Here is a 19,367-nt window from a genome sequence, read left to right as displayed (position 1 = left end):
TTGTGCTCTTAAAAAGATATTAATTCTATCTTTGTAACTTAACTTGTTTGATGGACTTGGGCTTATTTATAGATAGTGAATTTATTTATAATACAGTGAAATGTGGGCAGAATCGTATTGAATCTTTTTCCATTCCATTTTTTCCATTCCAGAAATAATATTCTTTTTTACTTCCATTTAGATTTGTTGCTGATGTTGCAACTTTAAAATTGGTCAATCAGGTTATGCACATCACATTTTTGTCGTTGCCTCTCTTATGGACTTTGGGGATTCTGCCTCCATTGGATGCACTTTTTCTCTGGGGAATGGAACAAGTGTTGGAACTTGGGCTAGGGGGCTCACCTATGTCAAGTAATGTAAGGTAAACATTATTTTACATAACTTCAGTATTTTCAGATAGTTAAGCATCTTAGCAACAATTATTCTGGCATAAGTTTTCATGGACTATGACCAGTTCATAGTCATATAATTATTGAGAGACAGAATAATCCATTAATGAAATCAGGTAAAATTGCCCACATTTTATTTTCTGATTATTTCAATAGTTATGCTCCACACAGACAAATCATTTAGCCTCTTATACAAACAGCAGCCTGAATAAACATAGCACTTCATTTGTCTGATGAAATTTCCACAAAATATTATTAAAGGTGCTGAGATTCTGTATAAAGCACAGTAATTCAGTTAGAGACCTTATATACCTTCTCAGATAAATATTAGTATCTTAGCTTGTCTTGAGTCCTGAGTCCTAGACTGTAGATTACTTCCTAATAGAACAGTTGAATAGATAAACCAATTACCACGGTGGGGTATAAATTTCATCAGAACTGGTTATGTTCATGCAGAAGCTGAAAAGTCTTATATTGTAGATGCTGTAACTTGGATTCTTGTTTGAATAAAGAGTTATGCAGATTTTTTTTCCAATTGTGGAATTTTATATGGGCTGCTAAGAATGTCTTCTGAATACATATTAAACCTGCAGCCCTTTGTTTAATCTGTATCTTTAGTACTGTATAGCATGATGTCATCACATTATATATATATATAATGGGCCGAATCTAATAGAAATAGAAATTGTTTCTCAGATAAGTTGTTTCATATATATATTGTTGCTCAGAAAGATAAGTTATATATATACATACATACATACATACATACATACATACATACATACATGTATGTATGTATGTATGTATGTATGTATGTATATGTATATGTATATGTATATGTATGTATATATATATGTATGTATGTTTTCTTAAGTTTCGCTGGTACTTACATGTATGGTGTTCGGCTTGGTTCGGAGTATTTTCCATCGTCATTGTAGTTCTTTTAAAGTTGTAGCAACGTTTCAGCAGAATCTCATCTGCCATCATCAGGCTTCTGTATTGATACAGAATTTTCTGTATTGATACAGAATATTGTATTGATACAATACAGAAGCCTGATGATGGCAGATGAGATTCTGCTGAAACGTTGCTACAACTTTAAAAGAACAACTACAATGACGTGGGAAAATACCCGAACAAAGCCGAATGCCATACATACATACATACATACATACATACATACATACATACATATATATATATATTCATATGCATATTCATATATCATAAACTGCCCATCTCTCTCAGAAACTGGCTCTGGTGGTGGGTTTAGTTAAGTGGGAAAAAGTTAATGAAAATAGGTGAACTATTTCTATTAATTCTTTCTTTCATATACATTAATATTTTTTTTCTTATTACAGGCTGCTAGCAATGTTTATCATTTCTTTGGGAACAGCTATTGCATCTTACTTCATCCCTAACACTCTTGGTGTGGTTCTGTTCATGACTGGATGTGGATTTATACTAAGTCTTAATCTAAATGAGATTGGATTAACCTTCAAGAACTTTATGATCAGCTGTTTAGCTTCCAGCAAATTTAAAAACGCATCTTCCTGTAGAACACAATTTATATGGAAGGAATTAATGTTCTATTTCATTGTATTGACTTTTGCTCTCCTGGAAGCTGGCTTATTGCACTCTTTCCTTGGTTTTCAGACATTTTCCAAGACTAGCCTACAAGGTGTTATTAGTTACATACTGATAGTATTGCTTCTTGCTCTATGGATTCTCAGAGAGATTCAAACAGTGTATTTGTTTGGATTGTTCCGAAATCCCTTTTATCCAAAAGACCTAATGACAATGAATGCATCCGGAAAGAAGGAAAAGAACCTCAAGAAAATTGGTATGTTAAGAAAGATTTTGCTCACTTTAGGTAAGAATCTCAGTTTCTTCTTTTATATAAGTACACAAAGAGTAAAATGCATCTTATGAAATTATGAAATGTGTTTCTAATAGAGCAAGGGGAAGGTGGTGACGATCAGATCAGAAACTGAGTAAAAGCTTATTTCCAAATGGTAGTTTCTGAAATTGATTTCCCACCTTAAAATTTAATTGTTTTAAGTTTAATCTAACATTGAAAGTGGTTATTAGTCCAGGAGAGGTTGAAAGTTTGCCTACAAACTTTCATTTGGGGGGTGGGGTGAACAGGTTATACACCCAGGATTTATCATATGCAAACAGATGATGTAAATTCTGATGTAAATTCTGGGAAAATGATACGGCCATTAGACAATGCTAGTTGATGGAAAAATACAAAATTATTTAAAATATGTTGGATCATCTGACTTCTCATTTATTAACCATGAAAAGGAAAATTGTTACCAAATATGTAACAATATATCTTTTTTTCCTGTAATTTCAGTGTCACCATTTGCTATGATAGCATTTCTTTCCATAGACAATTCTCTACATCATCTTTCATCCATATATATTTCCATTGGACTTTCAAGAAGCTATAGAATGGTAAATTTCAAGTATTTCATGCTTTTTATAAAATAATCCAACATCTTGCAATGTAACCACTGAACCTATTAAATAAAAGAGAATTTATTCTAATTAGAAATTAGTACTTGATTCCATGAAACTGAAATTGTGGAGAATGTTTTTTCTGTTTATTAGGACCAGTATTAAATTTAGGCATCTCTAGTTAAAGGGTTTTAGGTAGCATTGCTTGACCTCAAACATGGCACATTTTGTCCTCTGACATTAATACAAAAGTAAGGATATGTTTTTAGAATAACTGTGTATAGAATCTTTTAGCATTTGGTAAATATTGATACAATAACATTCCATTAACAACCAAGAGTCATTATACCCAGCTCAGTGAATTACTGTTTTAATGAAACATACTCAGATGCATACCACAGCAAGCAGCCACACATAGGTGAAACCTAGCTAAATTTGGATTTTAGAAAGGGTCATTCTAATTAGTATTTGCATAGGTAAACCACCTATGATTTTAATGGCTGTTAGTTAGATTGAGAAATTTAAAAGCATACAGGAACCCTTCAGTTAATGAACATTTGTCCCGAAACAATTCAAAGTTACAACAGTGCTAAGCATCTTGTGGTCAACTTTCACTGTTGGCTTCCCACAAGTAAAGTTAATGAGGAAACTGGCAGGTGGTTGCAATTAGCAATCATGTGGCATTGCACCAAAAAAACAACAGAAGGAAGTACCAGAACTGCCATTGAAAGTCAGCACAGTTGTGTGACATCACATTGTGACATCACTATCACATTGCTTAGTGACAAAGTTCCCAGTCCTAATTACAATTGTTAACCGAGTACTACCTGTATTGGAATAAGCCAAAGTCCTATGATATTATATCATATTTTTCAAACTATAGAGACACACTTTCCCCCCCCACCCAAAAAAAAAAGTGGGTGGAAATGTCTGTGTGACTTATAGAGCGAATACAGGCCTGTTTTTGGCCTCCTGAGTCCTCTGCGTGTCCCATTTTTGCCCTCCCTGGCGTCCAGAAGCACTCTGCAGGCCAAAAATGGTTCCGTTTTTGGTGTCTAGAGGCCTCCAATGCTGGGGAGGGCAAAAATGGGACCCGTGGAGTCCTTTTTCTTGTTTTCCTCCTCTAAACCTAGGTCTGTCTTATGGTCCAGTCCGTCTTATAGTCTGAAAAATATGGTAATTAATATGTCCATGAAAAAAATTCAGTGGAAATATCCTTGAAACTATCAGAAATCAAACCCAGGGAGACTCTTATGTAATTCTATGTCTGCAAATTTCCTACATATTTCATTTATTCTCAAGTATGCTCTTATTTTTTCATTAAGAATATGGAGCATCATGTATTTCCACAAGTTAGAAATTGCAATGAAGACCATAAAATGTGGTAAAATGGGAAAAAAATCATAAAGTAATATTATTACACACACAAACACACACCCATTCCATTGTTTGCTTTGATGCCTGGGCTTGCATGGGATGCAAGATCATGGAGAGGCCAGTGGGCTTTATGCAATCTTGTTTATTGTTCTGAAAAAACAGAACAATGGACTTGAACTGTAAAGTGTATTTTATATCTGTATGATGAAACTGCAAAAATACTTGTTTTAGGTGTGGCAGGATACAGAGCATGCTCTGTTGGATATGGTGGTAGTGTCTGCAGTGCAGTTGCTGGTGTTCACTACTGATCTCTGGTGGAACAGAAGCATTGATACAGGAATTAGACTCTTGCTGGTAAAATGCCTTTATTTATCATATTTTACTTATATGTAGGTTGAATCCCTATTTGAGAAACAGACTAGAACCAAGGTGGTAGGGAATTACACTAGAACTTACCGGATAAAAAATCCTCTATTTTTTAAAAAAAATACAACAGTGGAATGCAGTCCATTAATACATTAAGACTTGGTTCCAGAAGTTGTGGGTGCTCCAACACTGGAGGTGTTTAATAACAGATTGGAAAACCGTTTGTATGAAATGATACAGGTAGTTCTCAACTTACGACTACAATTGAGCCCAAAATTTAATGTTGCTAAGTGAGAAATTTGCTGAGTTTTACCCCATTTTACGATTTTTCTTGTCACATTTGTTAAGTAAATCACCACAGTTGTTAAATTGGTAACATGGTTGTTAAGTGAATCTGGTTTCCCCATTGACTTTGCTTGCCAGAAAGTGGCAAAAGGGGATCACATGACTTATGACTGCAACTGTCATAAATATGGATCAGTTGTCAAGCATCCAAATGTAAATCACATAACCATGGGGATACTGGAACAGTCATAAGTGTGAAAAATGGTCATAAGTCACTATTTTCAGTGCCATTGTAACTTTGGTCACTAAAAGACCTATTGTAAGTCAAGGACTACCTTTATAAAGTTCCCTACTTGAGCAGGGGGTTGGACTAAAAGATCTCCAAAGTCCCTTTCATTAGCAAATGTAGATTTTGTTAGCTAAATTGGATGATAGATGATTTTCATCTAGAATCCAAAATAATTTGCAGTCTTCTCTGGAACAGACTTTGACAGCATGCTGCAGGTTATAGGGATAGAAAGGAAGAACAAATCTTGTTGTGCTAGCCAAGAGACATTAGTATAATGTTGAACTTCATTCAGATTTTGAAATAAACATGAAGTAGTAAAGTTTTAAGTTGTTTGCTGAGAAAAATAAATCTGCCATTTAGTGACAAGCCTTGAATAATTACAAATATATTTGTAATTATTCTAATATCAGTGAAATTGTCCTGTTCTTCATGATCACTTGAGCAAGGCCTCCAGTAGATTATTTTTAAAATTGGGCAGATTCATGTAGGTGTGCATAGCTGAAACAGTTTTGGTCAAGTTTTAGAGTTAGACTATTCAAACCTTTTCACTTCGAATTAAACTTTGTGACATATAAGCAGGACATCTGGCATACGTTCTGATTTGCCTATTTTAGCTAATCTGAGAAAAGCCTTCTGATTTTTCAAAAGCAACCTCACATCATTCTCCATTGGCGAAGTTAATTTCTTCTTTCTACCCTTCCTTCAAAATCAATTCAGATTTTTCAGTTGAAGTTCAGAAAACTTGAGCTTGCTTCACTACACTAATAAAAGTTCAAAGTCTTTCATGAACACTCCAAATGCTTTTTAGAAAAAATGAAATCCCATGAAGAAGCAATATAAATGAAGGAAATACATTATTGCTATTTCTCTCTTATTAGGTTGGAATTATTCGGAGTCGGCTGTTTCAGTTTGTTTCAAAATTGCAATTTGCCATTACTGTTCTCTTGACATCGTGGACAGAAAAAAAACAACGCCGGAAATCCACAGCTACTCTGATTACACTGAACATTGTTTTCTTTCCAATTGTATTGGCCATCATAGTGCTCTCTTCATTGCTTTCTTCTCCTTTGCTATCACTTTTTAGTCTCCCAATATTTTTGATAGGCTTTCCAAGACCAGTCCGAAGCTGGCCAGGACCTGTGGGCATGATGGCCTGTGTAGGTCCTGATGCTGTATATTATCAACAGATGATTCCAAGTTTAAGGACTGCATTGCAATCAGCATTCTCAACAGGCAGGTTAGGTAAGATAAAACTCTGCTCATGAGACCACCTGATTAAGTATCCATGAACTTGTCCTCAAATGCAAAGGAATCTGCTGCAGGTTTCTAGACACAGCAGGACTGATATACAGACTCTTGTATGATATTCTCATAGATGTAGGAAATTATTTGCTGCTATAATAATCTGAGAGAGATTTCAGTATCATAGAAATGAAAATAGAATTTCTTCCTATGCTACCAACTTGATGCTTTGGTTTGCTTGTAGATTATATCAGATCTCTGTATCATGAGCTCAAGGTAGCATACATGTATTCCCTTATCCAATTTAATACCTACAACAAAATTTTAAGGGTAATTTGACTGAATGATAGCATTAGCCCCCATAATGCAACTGAATGTAGGTGATGATTTGATTCTATAATGATTGGGGAGAGCAGAAAGAGATGTTTGAAATTTCCACAACAAACCAGAGCAATAAAAGAAGGAGCCTGATCATTAGGGCCTATATGTTTTTAAATGTTTTTTATATTTTTTTAAAAACCACCTGGTCTTTAAAGGGACTCTTGACTAGGTATTCTTAGCAGGGTATCATGTTATATTTTAATGCTGAGCATATTTTATCCATTTAGACAACAGTGTAGAATTAAGATTTTTTTAAATAAAAATGGTAGTAAGAGAATGTACTCTTTTTTTCTCAGCAGTCCTAAAAAGGCTATTTAATTTTAATAACATAAAGGCAGGTTTCTTTAATTCATTTTTAGGCTATTCTGAAATTCAAGATTTTCAGCTGCGATAGTTTGGGCATGACTGCTAATTTACTCATTACTGATATATCCCTAATCTCAGCCATTTAGAGTTGCTTCAAATTATGAGATTAGTGGCAAATAAATTTAATAATAATGACTACAGGTATATCAAAGAAAGAATTAACATATACAATAGTGGGTTTTTACTTTAATATATATTTATAATTAATATTTTGCAAAAAATTGCAAAACTTTATTAAATTCCAACTGAATACCTGAAAATGATGTAGTTACCAAAACGCCACTAATTCTTTTGTCATTGAGATATTTCAGAAAGTGTTTTTATCATTATAAGGTTCTATTTGTATTATAAAACCACCACACTTATTAAAATTTCTAAGCAGTAAAATACCTGAAAAAAAATGCAAGCTGTGTTAATAGCCATGTATCTAGAGTTCATATCTATAATAAGCTTCACATAGTAGATTTAAACTGAATTCATAATGCAGTCTAGTTTGTTTATATACCATTTTTCCAACTTGTGTTATTACATTATATGATTATTTTTTATTCAAATGTAGACAGTGTAGATCAGGGGTAGTCAACCTTTTTATACCTACCGCCCACTTTTGTATCTCTGTTAGTAATAAAATTTTCTAACTGCCCACCGGTTCCACAGTAATCGTGTTTTATAAAGTAGGGGACAAAACCCCTACCGCCCACCATGAAAGCTGGAACGCCCACTAGTGGGCAGTAGGGACCAGGTTGACTACCACTGGTGTAGATCAAAGTATCCTTGAGTAAAAACTAATCCTTATCTGGGGATTCTTGTTTTCAAAGGTTTCTGTTCACCTGGATCCCACTACTTGTGCCGATTTCAAGACAGATTAATATGGATCCTTGTTTTAGAGAGAGGCTATACTTACTGTTGTCTTAATATCAAGGCAAGTAGTATTTTTAAAAGCCTGTGTTGTTCTGTGTTACTTTACATATTAGTAAAAATAACAGTACTTCTTAAATGTACAATATATGCGAACTGCTTCCTAATATAACTGAGAAGAGTTGAAAGTAAAAGCTTACTTGATCCACTTAATTTTCTATTAAGTCAAAACCAGCCATTTTCACTAGCTTCCATATAAGATTGTTGTATTTTCTGACTACATATACAGTAGCCCATAATTCTCTCAAATTCCATGTTCAAACACTAGCCAGAATGGTGCCCCCATTGGGCTAGAGAAACAATAAAGTATACCAAAACATATGTATACCCAAACAAATGCATACAGTATGTATTTGGAGGAATGAAAGTCCGATAGATGGGGTGATGGGAGCAAGTATCCAATAAGAACTTGGATAGATTAGAAAGTTAATCATAATACTGAGGGGTCTTTGGTGCTCTCTGAGCTTGCTTGTTTTCTTGCAGATGTTTCATTACCCTAACTAGGTAACATCATCAGTGCTAGTAAGGAGTGCTGTTTGCTGTCAGTTTATATTCTGGTGTCTTGCCTGTCTGTGTGGGGTTGGTCTTAGAGATTCTTTGGTTGGGCTGTTTACTGATGGCTCTTTCTTGATTGGGGTATTGCTTACTTGAATGTTGGTCTGAAGTTAACATCAGATCTATGCTGATCTGAGTGCTGATCACTCATAGAGAGGTGATGGAGTCTTTTTCTCTTTTGGGCTGGTTGATTGTCTCTTTTGCATAATCTATAGATGTAGTAAATGTTTCTGTGTCTATTGATGGCTGATTGGTCAGAATGCCAGGCTTCTAGAAATTCCCTGGCATTATGACCAATCATAATACTCCATGCTGCAGTTTTTTTACATTTTTATCCTTCCTTCCTCCAAAGGCTTATGTTGCTTTCTCACTTATCTGTAATAATCACAAAGAGGATTTTCTGAGAAAATAACTGGTCCAGTGTGCTTCATAGCAATAAAAGAATTCCTGCCTGAATATTCTTATGCCCCAATCATTCCAGTCTAGTCCTGTAACACTTTATAGCTATGATGTGGTTACAATTACCTGTTTAGTTGTTATCACTATATTCTACCGCTCCTCTATTCTTTTAATTGTTGCTAGTGTATAATAATATAGAATTGTGATGTATTTTTATTTTTAGAAAGTCAGGGATAGATTTAGATTAGGGCAGGGGTGTCAAACTCGATTTCATTGAGGACCGCTTCAGGGTTGTGTTTGACCTCAGGGGGCCAGGGTGGGAGTGGCCAGGGTGGGCATGGCCAGTTCAATGTCACTCACGTTGGAGGTGGCCAAAGCTCTCTGCCAGTGAAAACGGAGCTCGGGAAGGCCGCAGGTGGTCCTCCCGAGCTCCGTTTTTGCTAGCAGAGGCACTGGGGGCTGGTCCTTCATTGTTTCCAGGGCAGCCCCAAGGGCCAGATCTAAGCACCCTATGGGCCAGATCTGGCCGTGGGCCTCGAGTTTGATGCCCCTGGTTTAGGGGTACGAACTAATTCTGCAGTTCCAATTTCTGACTTCTCTCTGTAGGTTAAGAAAATAACTATCTAATAAACTTCGTACCATTACCTAACCTTTACTTGGAGAAATGGAGGAAAATAAGATAAAAACAGAAGATTTTTTTTCTCTTTTATTTTTCCTTCTCCACTACTTCCAGCTTGACTTTCTTTCTGTGTTATATAAAATGAAGGAATCAGATATGGGGCTAATTACAAAATGTCATTGTATTTTAGCATTTTTAATTCCATTTCTCTAGTGAAAATATCACAGATACAATTAATCAAACCCTTTGAAAGTCTTCTTGGATAATAAGAGCAAGAATGTTATCTAATGTTACTGATTCTCATAATTGTCCAATGTAAGTTGATACTGAGAAATTTTGTAAAGATATTCACACTCTCAAAATGATTTGGTATCATTTAAACATCACTTTATTTTTAATAAGCAAATTCCTTTTTGTACCTTTTTGCAAGTTTAACTCAAATCCTAAAAAGGTTGGATGATTTTAATGAATAGCACAGAGGAATTGTTTTTATATGAGGCTGGAATGCTTTTTCTGAATTGTTTTAAATTATGCACCACCTTAGTTGTCACCGTGTGATAATCATATCACAAATCTAAACCCTTGCTCTGGGTTTAAATGGGAAACTAAGAAAGAAATAGAAATGGAGCATAATGTTTTAGTATGGCTAGCTTTGGTTGGCTGATTGGGAACATGATCTTTTCTCCTCCCTCTTCTTCCACATTATTTTCATTCTTCTAATTCCAGTTTGTTGTGATACCCAAATCAAGAAATATTGTACATAATATTATCCTCAATATTATTATTTGATATGGGTCAGTAAATTGGTATGCATTTAACCTATATCTGAAGCATTGTGTTGCTAAGTGTCTATATAAAAGTACTTGAAACACCTTGGGTGTGTTTTTTTTTCTTTTCTTTTAATCCAGGGTTTAGAATTGCAGGAAACCTCCTGTCATACTGCTGAAGCTCACAGAGTTGATGATATTTTTGCAATGGCCTTTGAACATCATGAACATAATAAGATGTTCTCCCTCAACCCTCATTTCGGAAATATTTTAACACCTTGTGCTGCTCTTCCTGTAAAACTCTACTCAGATGCCAGAAATACCTTATCTGGAATAATTGATTCCCCTGAAAATCGGAAGCAGTTGAAAGAAGACTTCATAAAAGTACTCTTATGGATGCTAATCCAGTACTGCTATAAGAAGTCAAAAACACCTAGACCTCTTGAAAAGATGTCTAAACCCCAACAGGAGTCCTCTTCAGCAGGACCGTCTGAAGTTTTAAATAAGGCAATAGAAAGACCAGATTCATGGAAAGATGAAGATGGACTCAGTGTGGAATCTACAGAAGAGTGGACTGATGATAGCAATCTCTTTGATGATGAACCTAGCAAAAAAACATTAAAAACAAATGTCACAGTACCACAAGGTGGTTCACCAAGACCTTTCTATTCTCTTCCAGGCTCAGTAGAAATACATACTACAGATGATGAAGTACTTGAAGTAGCCAGTGTGAATAAACTCTATAAAACTGTTGTTCTTGGTCTTCCTGTTGTAGATGCTGGAAAACACTGGGGAAATATGGATTCATCCCCTATTAAACTCAGTAACTTCTATTCTGAGTTGTTAAGCATTCCTGAAGAATGGAGAACTGCACCATTATCGGCTGCCAAATTCCATCAGATGAAGCAGAAGTTTCCATTAGAGTGGTATCATTTTTTACTTGGACAGCTAGACCTATTTCATTTGAAAGAAAATCCTTCAAATTTACTCAAAGATCTTTTTAAAGACACTGCTTTGAAGGATTTGTATGTCCAGAGTGCCTTATCCTGTTACATTGCAATGTTTGGATTAGATGATACTGTTGTTTCTCCTGGTCATATTTTCAGAGCCTATAATGGAAACCTTCCCTGGTCAGTCTGTTTGGACTGGTTAATAGGAAACCAAGAGTTATATCAATTAACACTAAAAACATTCAGGTAATTAATTTTTCTCACCATGTACATGTATACATCTGAACTAGACTGTGTTGTTTCTGTTTATCATATAACGTATATGGATATGTGGGTATATGCGTACATTTTTTATTTATTTATTTTGTTGTGTTTATGTAATGTATATTGGAGGTGGTGACCCCTTGAGAGCTGTATGCAACAAAATTTCATTTTAATGTATGCCAGTTGGTGTACATTTAAAGTGACAATAAAGTTATTCTCATCTAATCCTGTAAGCATCTAAGCCTAGGCAAGGGCGGCTAGATCCTGCCAGCTGAAGAAACATATATCCTACAAATCATCCGGGAGCGAGGTGTTTCTGAATCATGGTCTATAAGTTGGCTGTTCCTCTTAGTTGGTCAGAGGCCAAAGGGGTAAAGATGAGAAGGCACATCCCAAAAAGTGTCCAGGTGTAGCATTTCTATGCTAATAAAGCCTCCCAGGCAAGATTTTGATTTTGAGGGATGTACTTTATAATACAGAAGCCTTATGGAATGGACGGAGTAGTATTTCAGGTATATCTTCTTTGTAAAAGCCCTACAGGTAGAATAGAAAGGGGCATTCTGAAAACTCATTAAGTAAAAAAAAAATAATAAACTGTCAAAGGCTTAAAAAACATTAGGAGAGAGAGCAGTATCACATGCTATAAATAGTATTGGTGAAGTTTTAAAATAACTATTCTAAAGGATTAGTTTCTATAATACTGTAGCAGAAGAGCTACTGCTTTGTAATAAAATCTCACTAATGTGTTCCTGAAATTCTGTGACAAAGCTTTCTTGTGGCAAGAAAATAAATGTGTTGCATAGAAATCAGTTGTTCCTTAAGAGGCAAACCATTGTGTATGTGACATTCAGTGCAATATGCAAACACCTGCAGATGCATAGATGTGGATTGTCTCAAGTTTGCCCAATAAAATTCAATGAAAGATTATAAAATATAACTTTTAAATTAACTTGGCAATGGACTACTTTACTCATCTACTCCACAGACTATTGTTGTCCAGACCATTTGGTTTGAAATAATGGTAGATGTATGTACCTTCTGACAGCATTAATTTTGTCCCAGTGTTTAAGGAGAGAGGAATTGTTGAGATGTCTTTTTAGTGTGAAGTTGCTAGAAAATCAGGCAGCTTCAAAGGAATTTTAAATTTTGATGTGTTTGGCAAATAATATGTGATACCCAACTAGATGAATATGTGTTGTCTGATAAACGTTTAATGAAAAAGGAGAGGTAAGTCAACATATTAGAAGAAAATTAATTATCTGATTCACATATTGCACTAAGCTATGGCAATCAGCTAAGCCATAATTAGTGAGCTTCCATATCGTGCTAATCCATATGTAATAATTTACAAACCTCTATACCTTCAGTTTGCTAAAGGCAAGTCAACAAATCTGATTGTAGCTTAGTCTGAAATTACCAGCATTTGAAATTACTGGCCAAATAAAGACAAAAAATTATCAGCATAAGACTAAAAATAGGAATTCTTGGGAGGTTATGATCTTAATATTGAGAAATTGGATTTGAATATGATCTTAATATTGAGAAATTGGATTTGAATATGATCTTAATATTGAGAAATTGGATTTGAATGAGTAGTAGGTTGGAGGCTGTATGACTGCCTTCATAAAGCTTGAAATGTATGCCTCAAAACATATACCGGTATGATAGAGATGTTATCTGTCAGACTGATAAATTGCCCAGCAAGTTGATAGCTAAACCTAGTACTGTAGGTCACTTATAAATTGTTACAGAGGCTATTCTCCAGGTATATCTCTAGAATTATTCTCATTTTTTTCATTATATATTTCCTTGTGTTGTGTGTTTATCAGATATACAGTGAAGCTTATGGTTGATAAAGCAAGCCTGGGTCCAGCTGAAGACTTTCAAGAGCTGCTAAACTATCTTGAAGAATATGAGAATGACTGGTACATTGGTTTGGTGTCCGAAAAGGAATGGCCACAAGCTGTTTTACAAGAAACACCATATCTTTTTTCTTTGGGGCATGACCCAAATATGGTAAGAGATTCCTGACTTTTAAGTGGATTTTTCACTAATATGCCACTTATTCCATTCTTGGATTTAATGGCAACGCTTACATATGTTTTCTGTTGGTTTTTTTTGCCAAGCTGGCGTTGTGATCCTAGCCCTCTTATTAGTATAGCACAAAGAATCCTTCAGAGGTGGGTGGCACAATTTATTAATTAATGTTTTAATTATGGATTTAGATGGCATCAGTGAAGGACTTGTTTCTGGAAAAGTCTGCAAATAATTAGTTTATTAATATCAGTTCCTTAACAAAACAGTTTAAGACCTGTTTCATTTAAAAACTACCTAGAAATAAATCCAAAGCTGATTGTGACATTCCTTCCTGTGGAATCCTGTTAGAGAAAAGCTGTGCGTTTGTGTCATTTCCAAAGTTCAGAATTTGCCTTTGCCATTGGTATCCACTTGCTTTGTTTTCAGAAAATATATTAAGTCATGTTTTAGACATCTTTTTAGGATTTAAGGTTTCATTGCATGAATATTGTTCAGTTAATTCCTGTACGTAATCTTTTAAAACAGAAATGCACTTTTTTTTTTCTTGGCTGAGGACTTTATATTTTGGAGAGCTGCCTTTTTTTTTTTTTTTAAATATGGGGTCATGACATACAGGTAGGTTTCAAATGACATCACGCAACCTCAGGATCTGCAGCCATCATAAATATATGCCAGGTGCCCAGTTTTGATTATATGACCATGGAGATGCTGCAATGGTTGTGAGTGTGAGGCCCAATCATAAGTCAGTTTTTTCAGCATCATTGTAACTTCGAACAATTAAATGAATAGTTGCAAATGGAGGACTACCTGTACTAAAATGGATTATAGGCGTGTAATATGACCACTCTCTAACCATGTTTTAACATTACCATCTCTATTATAATTAAAATTGCAATTTGATAACCATTTTTAGAGACCCCCATTTCTGTGTGTGGCCTGGAGCCTCAAACTGATCATCTCTGTGAAAAGAAGCATGTAACAATAATTTGAGAGCAAAGAATAAAATGACTGACATAGACAGAAGGTATGCGTACAAAGAAAACAAAACAAAACAAAACTTTTAAAGAGTTACACAAAATCTTAGAGGCTCACCAGCTTCCCTACTGAAGGCCTGGACAATAGCCCAGTTTTAGTGCCTTTCAGAACATCATCAGGGTAAGAGCCATGCAGCGTTCCAAGGGGATACAGATAGTCCTCAACTTATGACTACAATTGAACCCAAATGTATGCTGCTAAGTGAGAAATTTGTTAAGGGAATTTTGCCTCATTTTACGATTTTTCTCATTACATTTGGTAAATGAATAACTGCTGTTGTTAAATTAGTAACACAGTTGTTAAGTGAATCTGGCTTCCCCATTGTGACTTTGCTTGTTAGGTCACAAAAGGTAATCACATGGCCTTGAGACATAGAAATGGTCATAAATATGAACCAAGCATGTGAATTTTGATCACATTATCATGGGGCTGCTGTAAGGATTGTGTGAAAAATGGTCATGTCACTTTTTTCAGTGCTGTTGTAACTTTGAATGGCCACAAAGTGAATTGTTGTAAGTAGAGAACTACCTGTACCAGAGGCACTGTGACCTGGAAAACACATGACATTTTTTAATAGAAGCACCAACTGAGTCTGCTGAATTGTACTGGTTGAAATTCAGAGTCTTCTTCCATTAACCCATACATTTAAAGGACACAGCTTAAATTGGTTGTTTTCTGTGGTCTAGTCCAACCATATCTTGATCCAACAGTTTTCACAATATCCATGGCCCAGATTTTTCTTAGTGAAGAAAAATAAAATCTGACTTCTCTGCAGTGTTCAAAGACAAGTCGACTTTTTGTACTTATCTTTATTTTTCAGGGAGTTTATACTGGCAGGATGCTCACACTTCAGGAATTCCTAGTACAAGTGGGAAAACTGAACGACGAAGCTGTCAGAGGACAGTGGGGGAACCTCTCTTGGGAACTGCTATATGCCACAAATGATGATGAGGAGCGCTATAGCATCCAAGCGCACCCTGTACTCCTGAGGAACCTGACCATACAAGCAGCAGATCCTCCCCTTGGCTATCCTATTTATTCCTCTGAACCTCTTCATCTGACTTTCTTGTAGTTCCCAAAATGAAGCCAATTCATTCCTTCACTGAAAATTGGGTGGAATGGGGGCACTTCTTTGGTGAGGAGTTTTAAGCAGATGCTTTTTAGCATCAGGTGACAATGGGAGAAGATTTAATGCAGGCAATAAGATAATTATGTGTTTTAATGTTGTGTATTGTATGCATTTTTATATAAAATCCCTCAAATCATTACCAATACTGTATTGACAAGTACCTTTCAAAAGGGTGTAAGTTTATATACCTTAAACCACAGATAAGTATTTTACTGTAAGACGGAGTCTATATTTATGATTGTTATAGCATAAGTTTATTTTTTTCATCTGCTAAATCATACATTTGTATTATGAAAGGGATACTTGAAAAATATTTAATGCCTGTTCAATTTTGAAAAAAAAACATTGGTTAAGAATTACAAATTGAATTTTGGGGGAAAGAGATATCCTGGTTCGATAAGATGGAAGTTTCCAGCATCATTGGGCAACCACAAGCACAGAGACTTGTAATCATGCTCCTACTTACAAACATATCCTATTTACTAATGAGGAAAAAATGGAGGTCAACAGAAGTTGTGAGGATACACAAAAAAGCAGAAAGCCAGGTCACAATGGGAGACAGATCAGTCATAAAGTTTGGGGTTGTCAGGGGCTTGACCAAGCAGATTTACCATCATCGGGCTATACTGCTCACAGGAGAGGTATTGTAAAATCTGTATTTAGTGTCTTGTCACAGTGACAAAGCATTCAGTTCATCGGCAGTTGGTAGAACTATAAATCATACAGTGTAACTCCAAGAATTGACACTGGCTTTTTAGTACTTAATTGTTGAGTTGGAGATAGCAGATAAAAGTTTTAATTCTCCCAAGTTATGAAGCTATCTTATGAAAAACTCAAATGGAGCATGTTTCGGAGAGAAAAGGTTTGAAAAGTATTGACTGAGCTCATATATTGTAAAAAGCTATTTACTAAGAGAGCAGAATCATAATGGTGATTGACCAGAATGTGGCTGGGTCTTGTTTGTTTCCCTTTGCCATTCATTTCCCATCCCCAGTCCTTCTCTTGACTGGCACCAAAAATGTTGCTGTTTTTGCATGTTGAAAGGGAGGGGTTTAATTGGCTAAAATAAGCAGTTTAATAAGCATTACAGAGGCTTAAGGCACCCATGGAACTCTTGAAAATGGATCCTGGCCAATTCACTTTAGGAATACAGTCCCTGGCATACTATGGAATACAGTCCCTAGAATACTATGAAAAGTTTGTGTGGCTCTGAAGCCAATGAAACGTACACATTCCTGCACTAGGTTATAACCAAACCTTATTATAGGCTGGTGTTATATAAACCCAGCCAGGGTTGGGAGAAAGACAGATTTGAGTCATCATCTTGGTATATATGTTGAAAAGCCAACAAGTGAAGGAACTTTCTTTGGGTAGCCATCTCATGTTGCAAAGCCAGAAACTTTATACAGGTACATCCGTCTTGTTGCACATTTTTGCATCATTTTTTGCCAAAGTATTTGTAAAAGCAAATCATAAACTTTTCAAGCAGAGGTTCCTCTCTTTTCCTTATGCTGGTTCATGTTTGAAGGAATGTTTGGCTGCTCCTTTTCCTTATGAAGACTTTTTGTAATAAGAAACATCAGCATCCTATAAGAAACAATACAAGCTACTTAGGCAAGGCTAATTAAATAAAGTAAGCAAGACACTTAGAATGCTTCAGTCACAGAAAAAGCAAACAGTAAGTGCCATTAACATACAATTCCCACTCAACTATTCACTTTAATACAACATAAAATTGCTAAAACATATAATCCATACTAAAGTAGTGAGTTGCAACATTTTAAGGCTTAGTTAATAAAATACACCTAGGACATTTTTTTAAACTTTTGAATATGAAATCTTGAATCTACAGCATTTCATTAAATAAAACATTTGTGTCTGGAATTAAAGCATGTTAAAAATCCTATGATGGAAGAATCACACCTGGTTTTAATGCCCTATTTCACATCTTGGTTCTGATAAGCTATGAACTTGGCTTTGGAAATTTCCATAATTTACATTGAGGCAACTAAAAATACCTGGGAAATCTGGTTTGCTTTGATTCTGGAGTTGTATCAAGAAAGCATTCAGACTGTAGCAAACCATAATAATTTTAGTTCTTGGGAAGAACTCAGTGCATATGATTGAAAGACTGATGGTTTGGCCTGTAACAGCTCCTGGTTATATTCTCCTGTCACATCCACAGCTAAAAGAAAAGCAAAACCTCCCACCACTAGGAAGTTAGGGAACCTCTGATGCTTTACAGAATAAATACCCAGAAATGTGGGCTGTTGTCTCTCTTGCGTTTTGCAAGTTTAAGGGGAAAACTGCATAAAGACCCAAGAAGCTAACTCTATCCCACAAACCCTCAACTATTCCAAATATTAGATTAACTGGATCACAGTCCCAAGCATTGTTAAAATGCAGTCCTCTGTATGTTGGGCAAAACAAATGTTATATACAGCTTTCAGACTGTGTACCTAATATTCAAAATAGGAACCTTTGTGTTTGGCTTCCTATCAAGGTCCAGCCCAAAACAAGAAGGCATGTACATTATATCATGCAGGTATTAGAATTGCAGGAAAAATAAAAGTATGAACAAAAGAGAGATGGAATTTAAAAATCAAGGTGGCAGACACAGCTGCAATTAAAGTGCATTGTTTTTAACTATGGATGTCCCTGCTAAAAAAAATAGAGCTGCAGGCACCCCTAAAGTGTATATAGAGCCAAAATAATCAATTTCTTTCAAGGAGACTTAAATCTGGAGATATAAATGTGGCATTTTGCATAACATACTACCTTCTCAGATTTAAACCTACTCAATTAAATAATATCAGGATAGGAAAAAGATTCTATTTGAAGAACATACCACTCCACTCTTGAAGTTCTTTATCCGCTTCTTTCCCATGCGGTTCAATAGCCACCATGCCCAAGTGGGAAAATATTGCCACGTGTAACAAATTGCCAAGTAGGGATGGTCACTGACCCAGGCTTCCTTCACATCATTAGCTATGCTAACCAGGGTTAAGCGAGCACAGCGGTGAGTTGTCATTTTGTGAGATTGGTCCCCAACGTTTTGATTAACCTGGTAATGGGAATGGTACACAACAGAAAATTAGAGAAAATCAGAAAGTGCTACAAGTATGGCTTACTAGGCAAATTAATTTCTGTGCCCCTCCTTAAAAAATTAGCTGTTTGACATTACATAGCTTTTAATGAAGCTCTAATGAAGATTCCCTCCTCCCCTTTGCCATCATAAGGAAATCAAAAACAAAATCATTACAACAGCAGAACATTTCAAGTTGCACATAAAAGCAGATTTGCTTTTAAAAGAATGCCAGTGTGCCATTGGTTGAATTACATGGGCATCCTAACTTTCCTAACTCTGCACGTGTCTCTAGGCAGATAAAACGATGTTCTTAGCAAATAATTGCAATTGTTAGACCCAGGTTTGGTCCATCTTGCGCTGTCATCAGCAATCAAGGACAGGGCAATAATTAACCAGAGATGATTTCATTGCTTTTTATTCTTAACTCTTTTAACAGTCCAGAGTT

At 35.6% G+C, this 19,367-nt stretch overlaps 2 protein-coding genes across 10 annotated transcripts in view; one reads left to right on the top strand and one right to left on the bottom strand.

The window, feature by feature from the left end:
- The window catches only part of PCNX4 (pecanex 4), a 44,252-nt gene extending 28,281 nt beyond the window's left edge, over window positions 1-15,971 (top strand). For 6 of the 9 annotated variants that reach the window (XM_087952332.1, XM_026670177.2, XM_087952331.1 and 3 more), the window contains 9 exons: window positions 182-361; window positions 1,751-2,262; window positions 2,752-2,852; window positions 4,464-4,586; window positions 6,051-6,414; window positions 7,980-8,083; window positions 10,561-11,615; window positions 13,463-13,649; window positions 15,526-15,971. In XM_087952332.1, coding sequence (XP_087808458.1) covers window positions 182-361; window positions 1,751-2,262; window positions 2,752-2,852; window positions 4,464-4,586; window positions 6,051-6,414; window positions 7,980-8,083; window positions 10,561-11,615; window positions 13,463-13,649; window positions 15,526-15,777 — 2,878 coding nt within the window. In that variant the 3' untranslated portion in view covers window positions 15,778-15,971. The remainder of the gene's footprint in view (window positions 1-181; window positions 362-1,750; window positions 2,263-2,751; window positions 2,853-4,463; window positions 4,587-6,050; window positions 6,415-7,979; window positions 8,084-10,560; window positions 11,616-13,462; window positions 13,650-15,525) is intronic. The other 3 variants (XM_087952334.1, XM_087952335.1, XM_087952336.1) reach the window with 2 other exon arrangements.
- Window positions 15,972-16,065: 94 nt separating this feature from the next.
- Window positions 16,066-19,367, bottom strand: part of DHRS7 (dehydrogenase/reductase 7) — a 32,677-nt gene continuing 29,375 nt past the window's right edge. The window contains exons 6-7 of the mRNA XM_087952337.1: window positions 18,683-18,898; window positions 16,066-17,421 (exon numbers count right to left, since the gene is read on the bottom strand). Coding sequence (XP_087808463.1) covers window positions 17,386-17,421; window positions 18,683-18,898 — 252 coding nt within the window. The 3' untranslated portion in view covers window positions 16,066-17,385. The remainder of the gene's footprint in view (window positions 17,422-18,682; window positions 18,899-19,367) is intronic.

Source organism: Notechis scutatus, chromosome 1 (genome assembly GCF_049901735.1).
Source record: "Notechis scutatus isolate UNSWTSFEM ecotype Mainland chromosome 1, rNotScu1.2, whole genome shotgun sequence".
NCBI classification, from domain to species: Eukaryota; Metazoa; Chordata; class Lepidosauria; order Squamata; family Elapidae; genus Notechis; species Notechis scutatus.
This window is presented reverse-complemented; position numbering and strand designations above follow the sequence as displayed.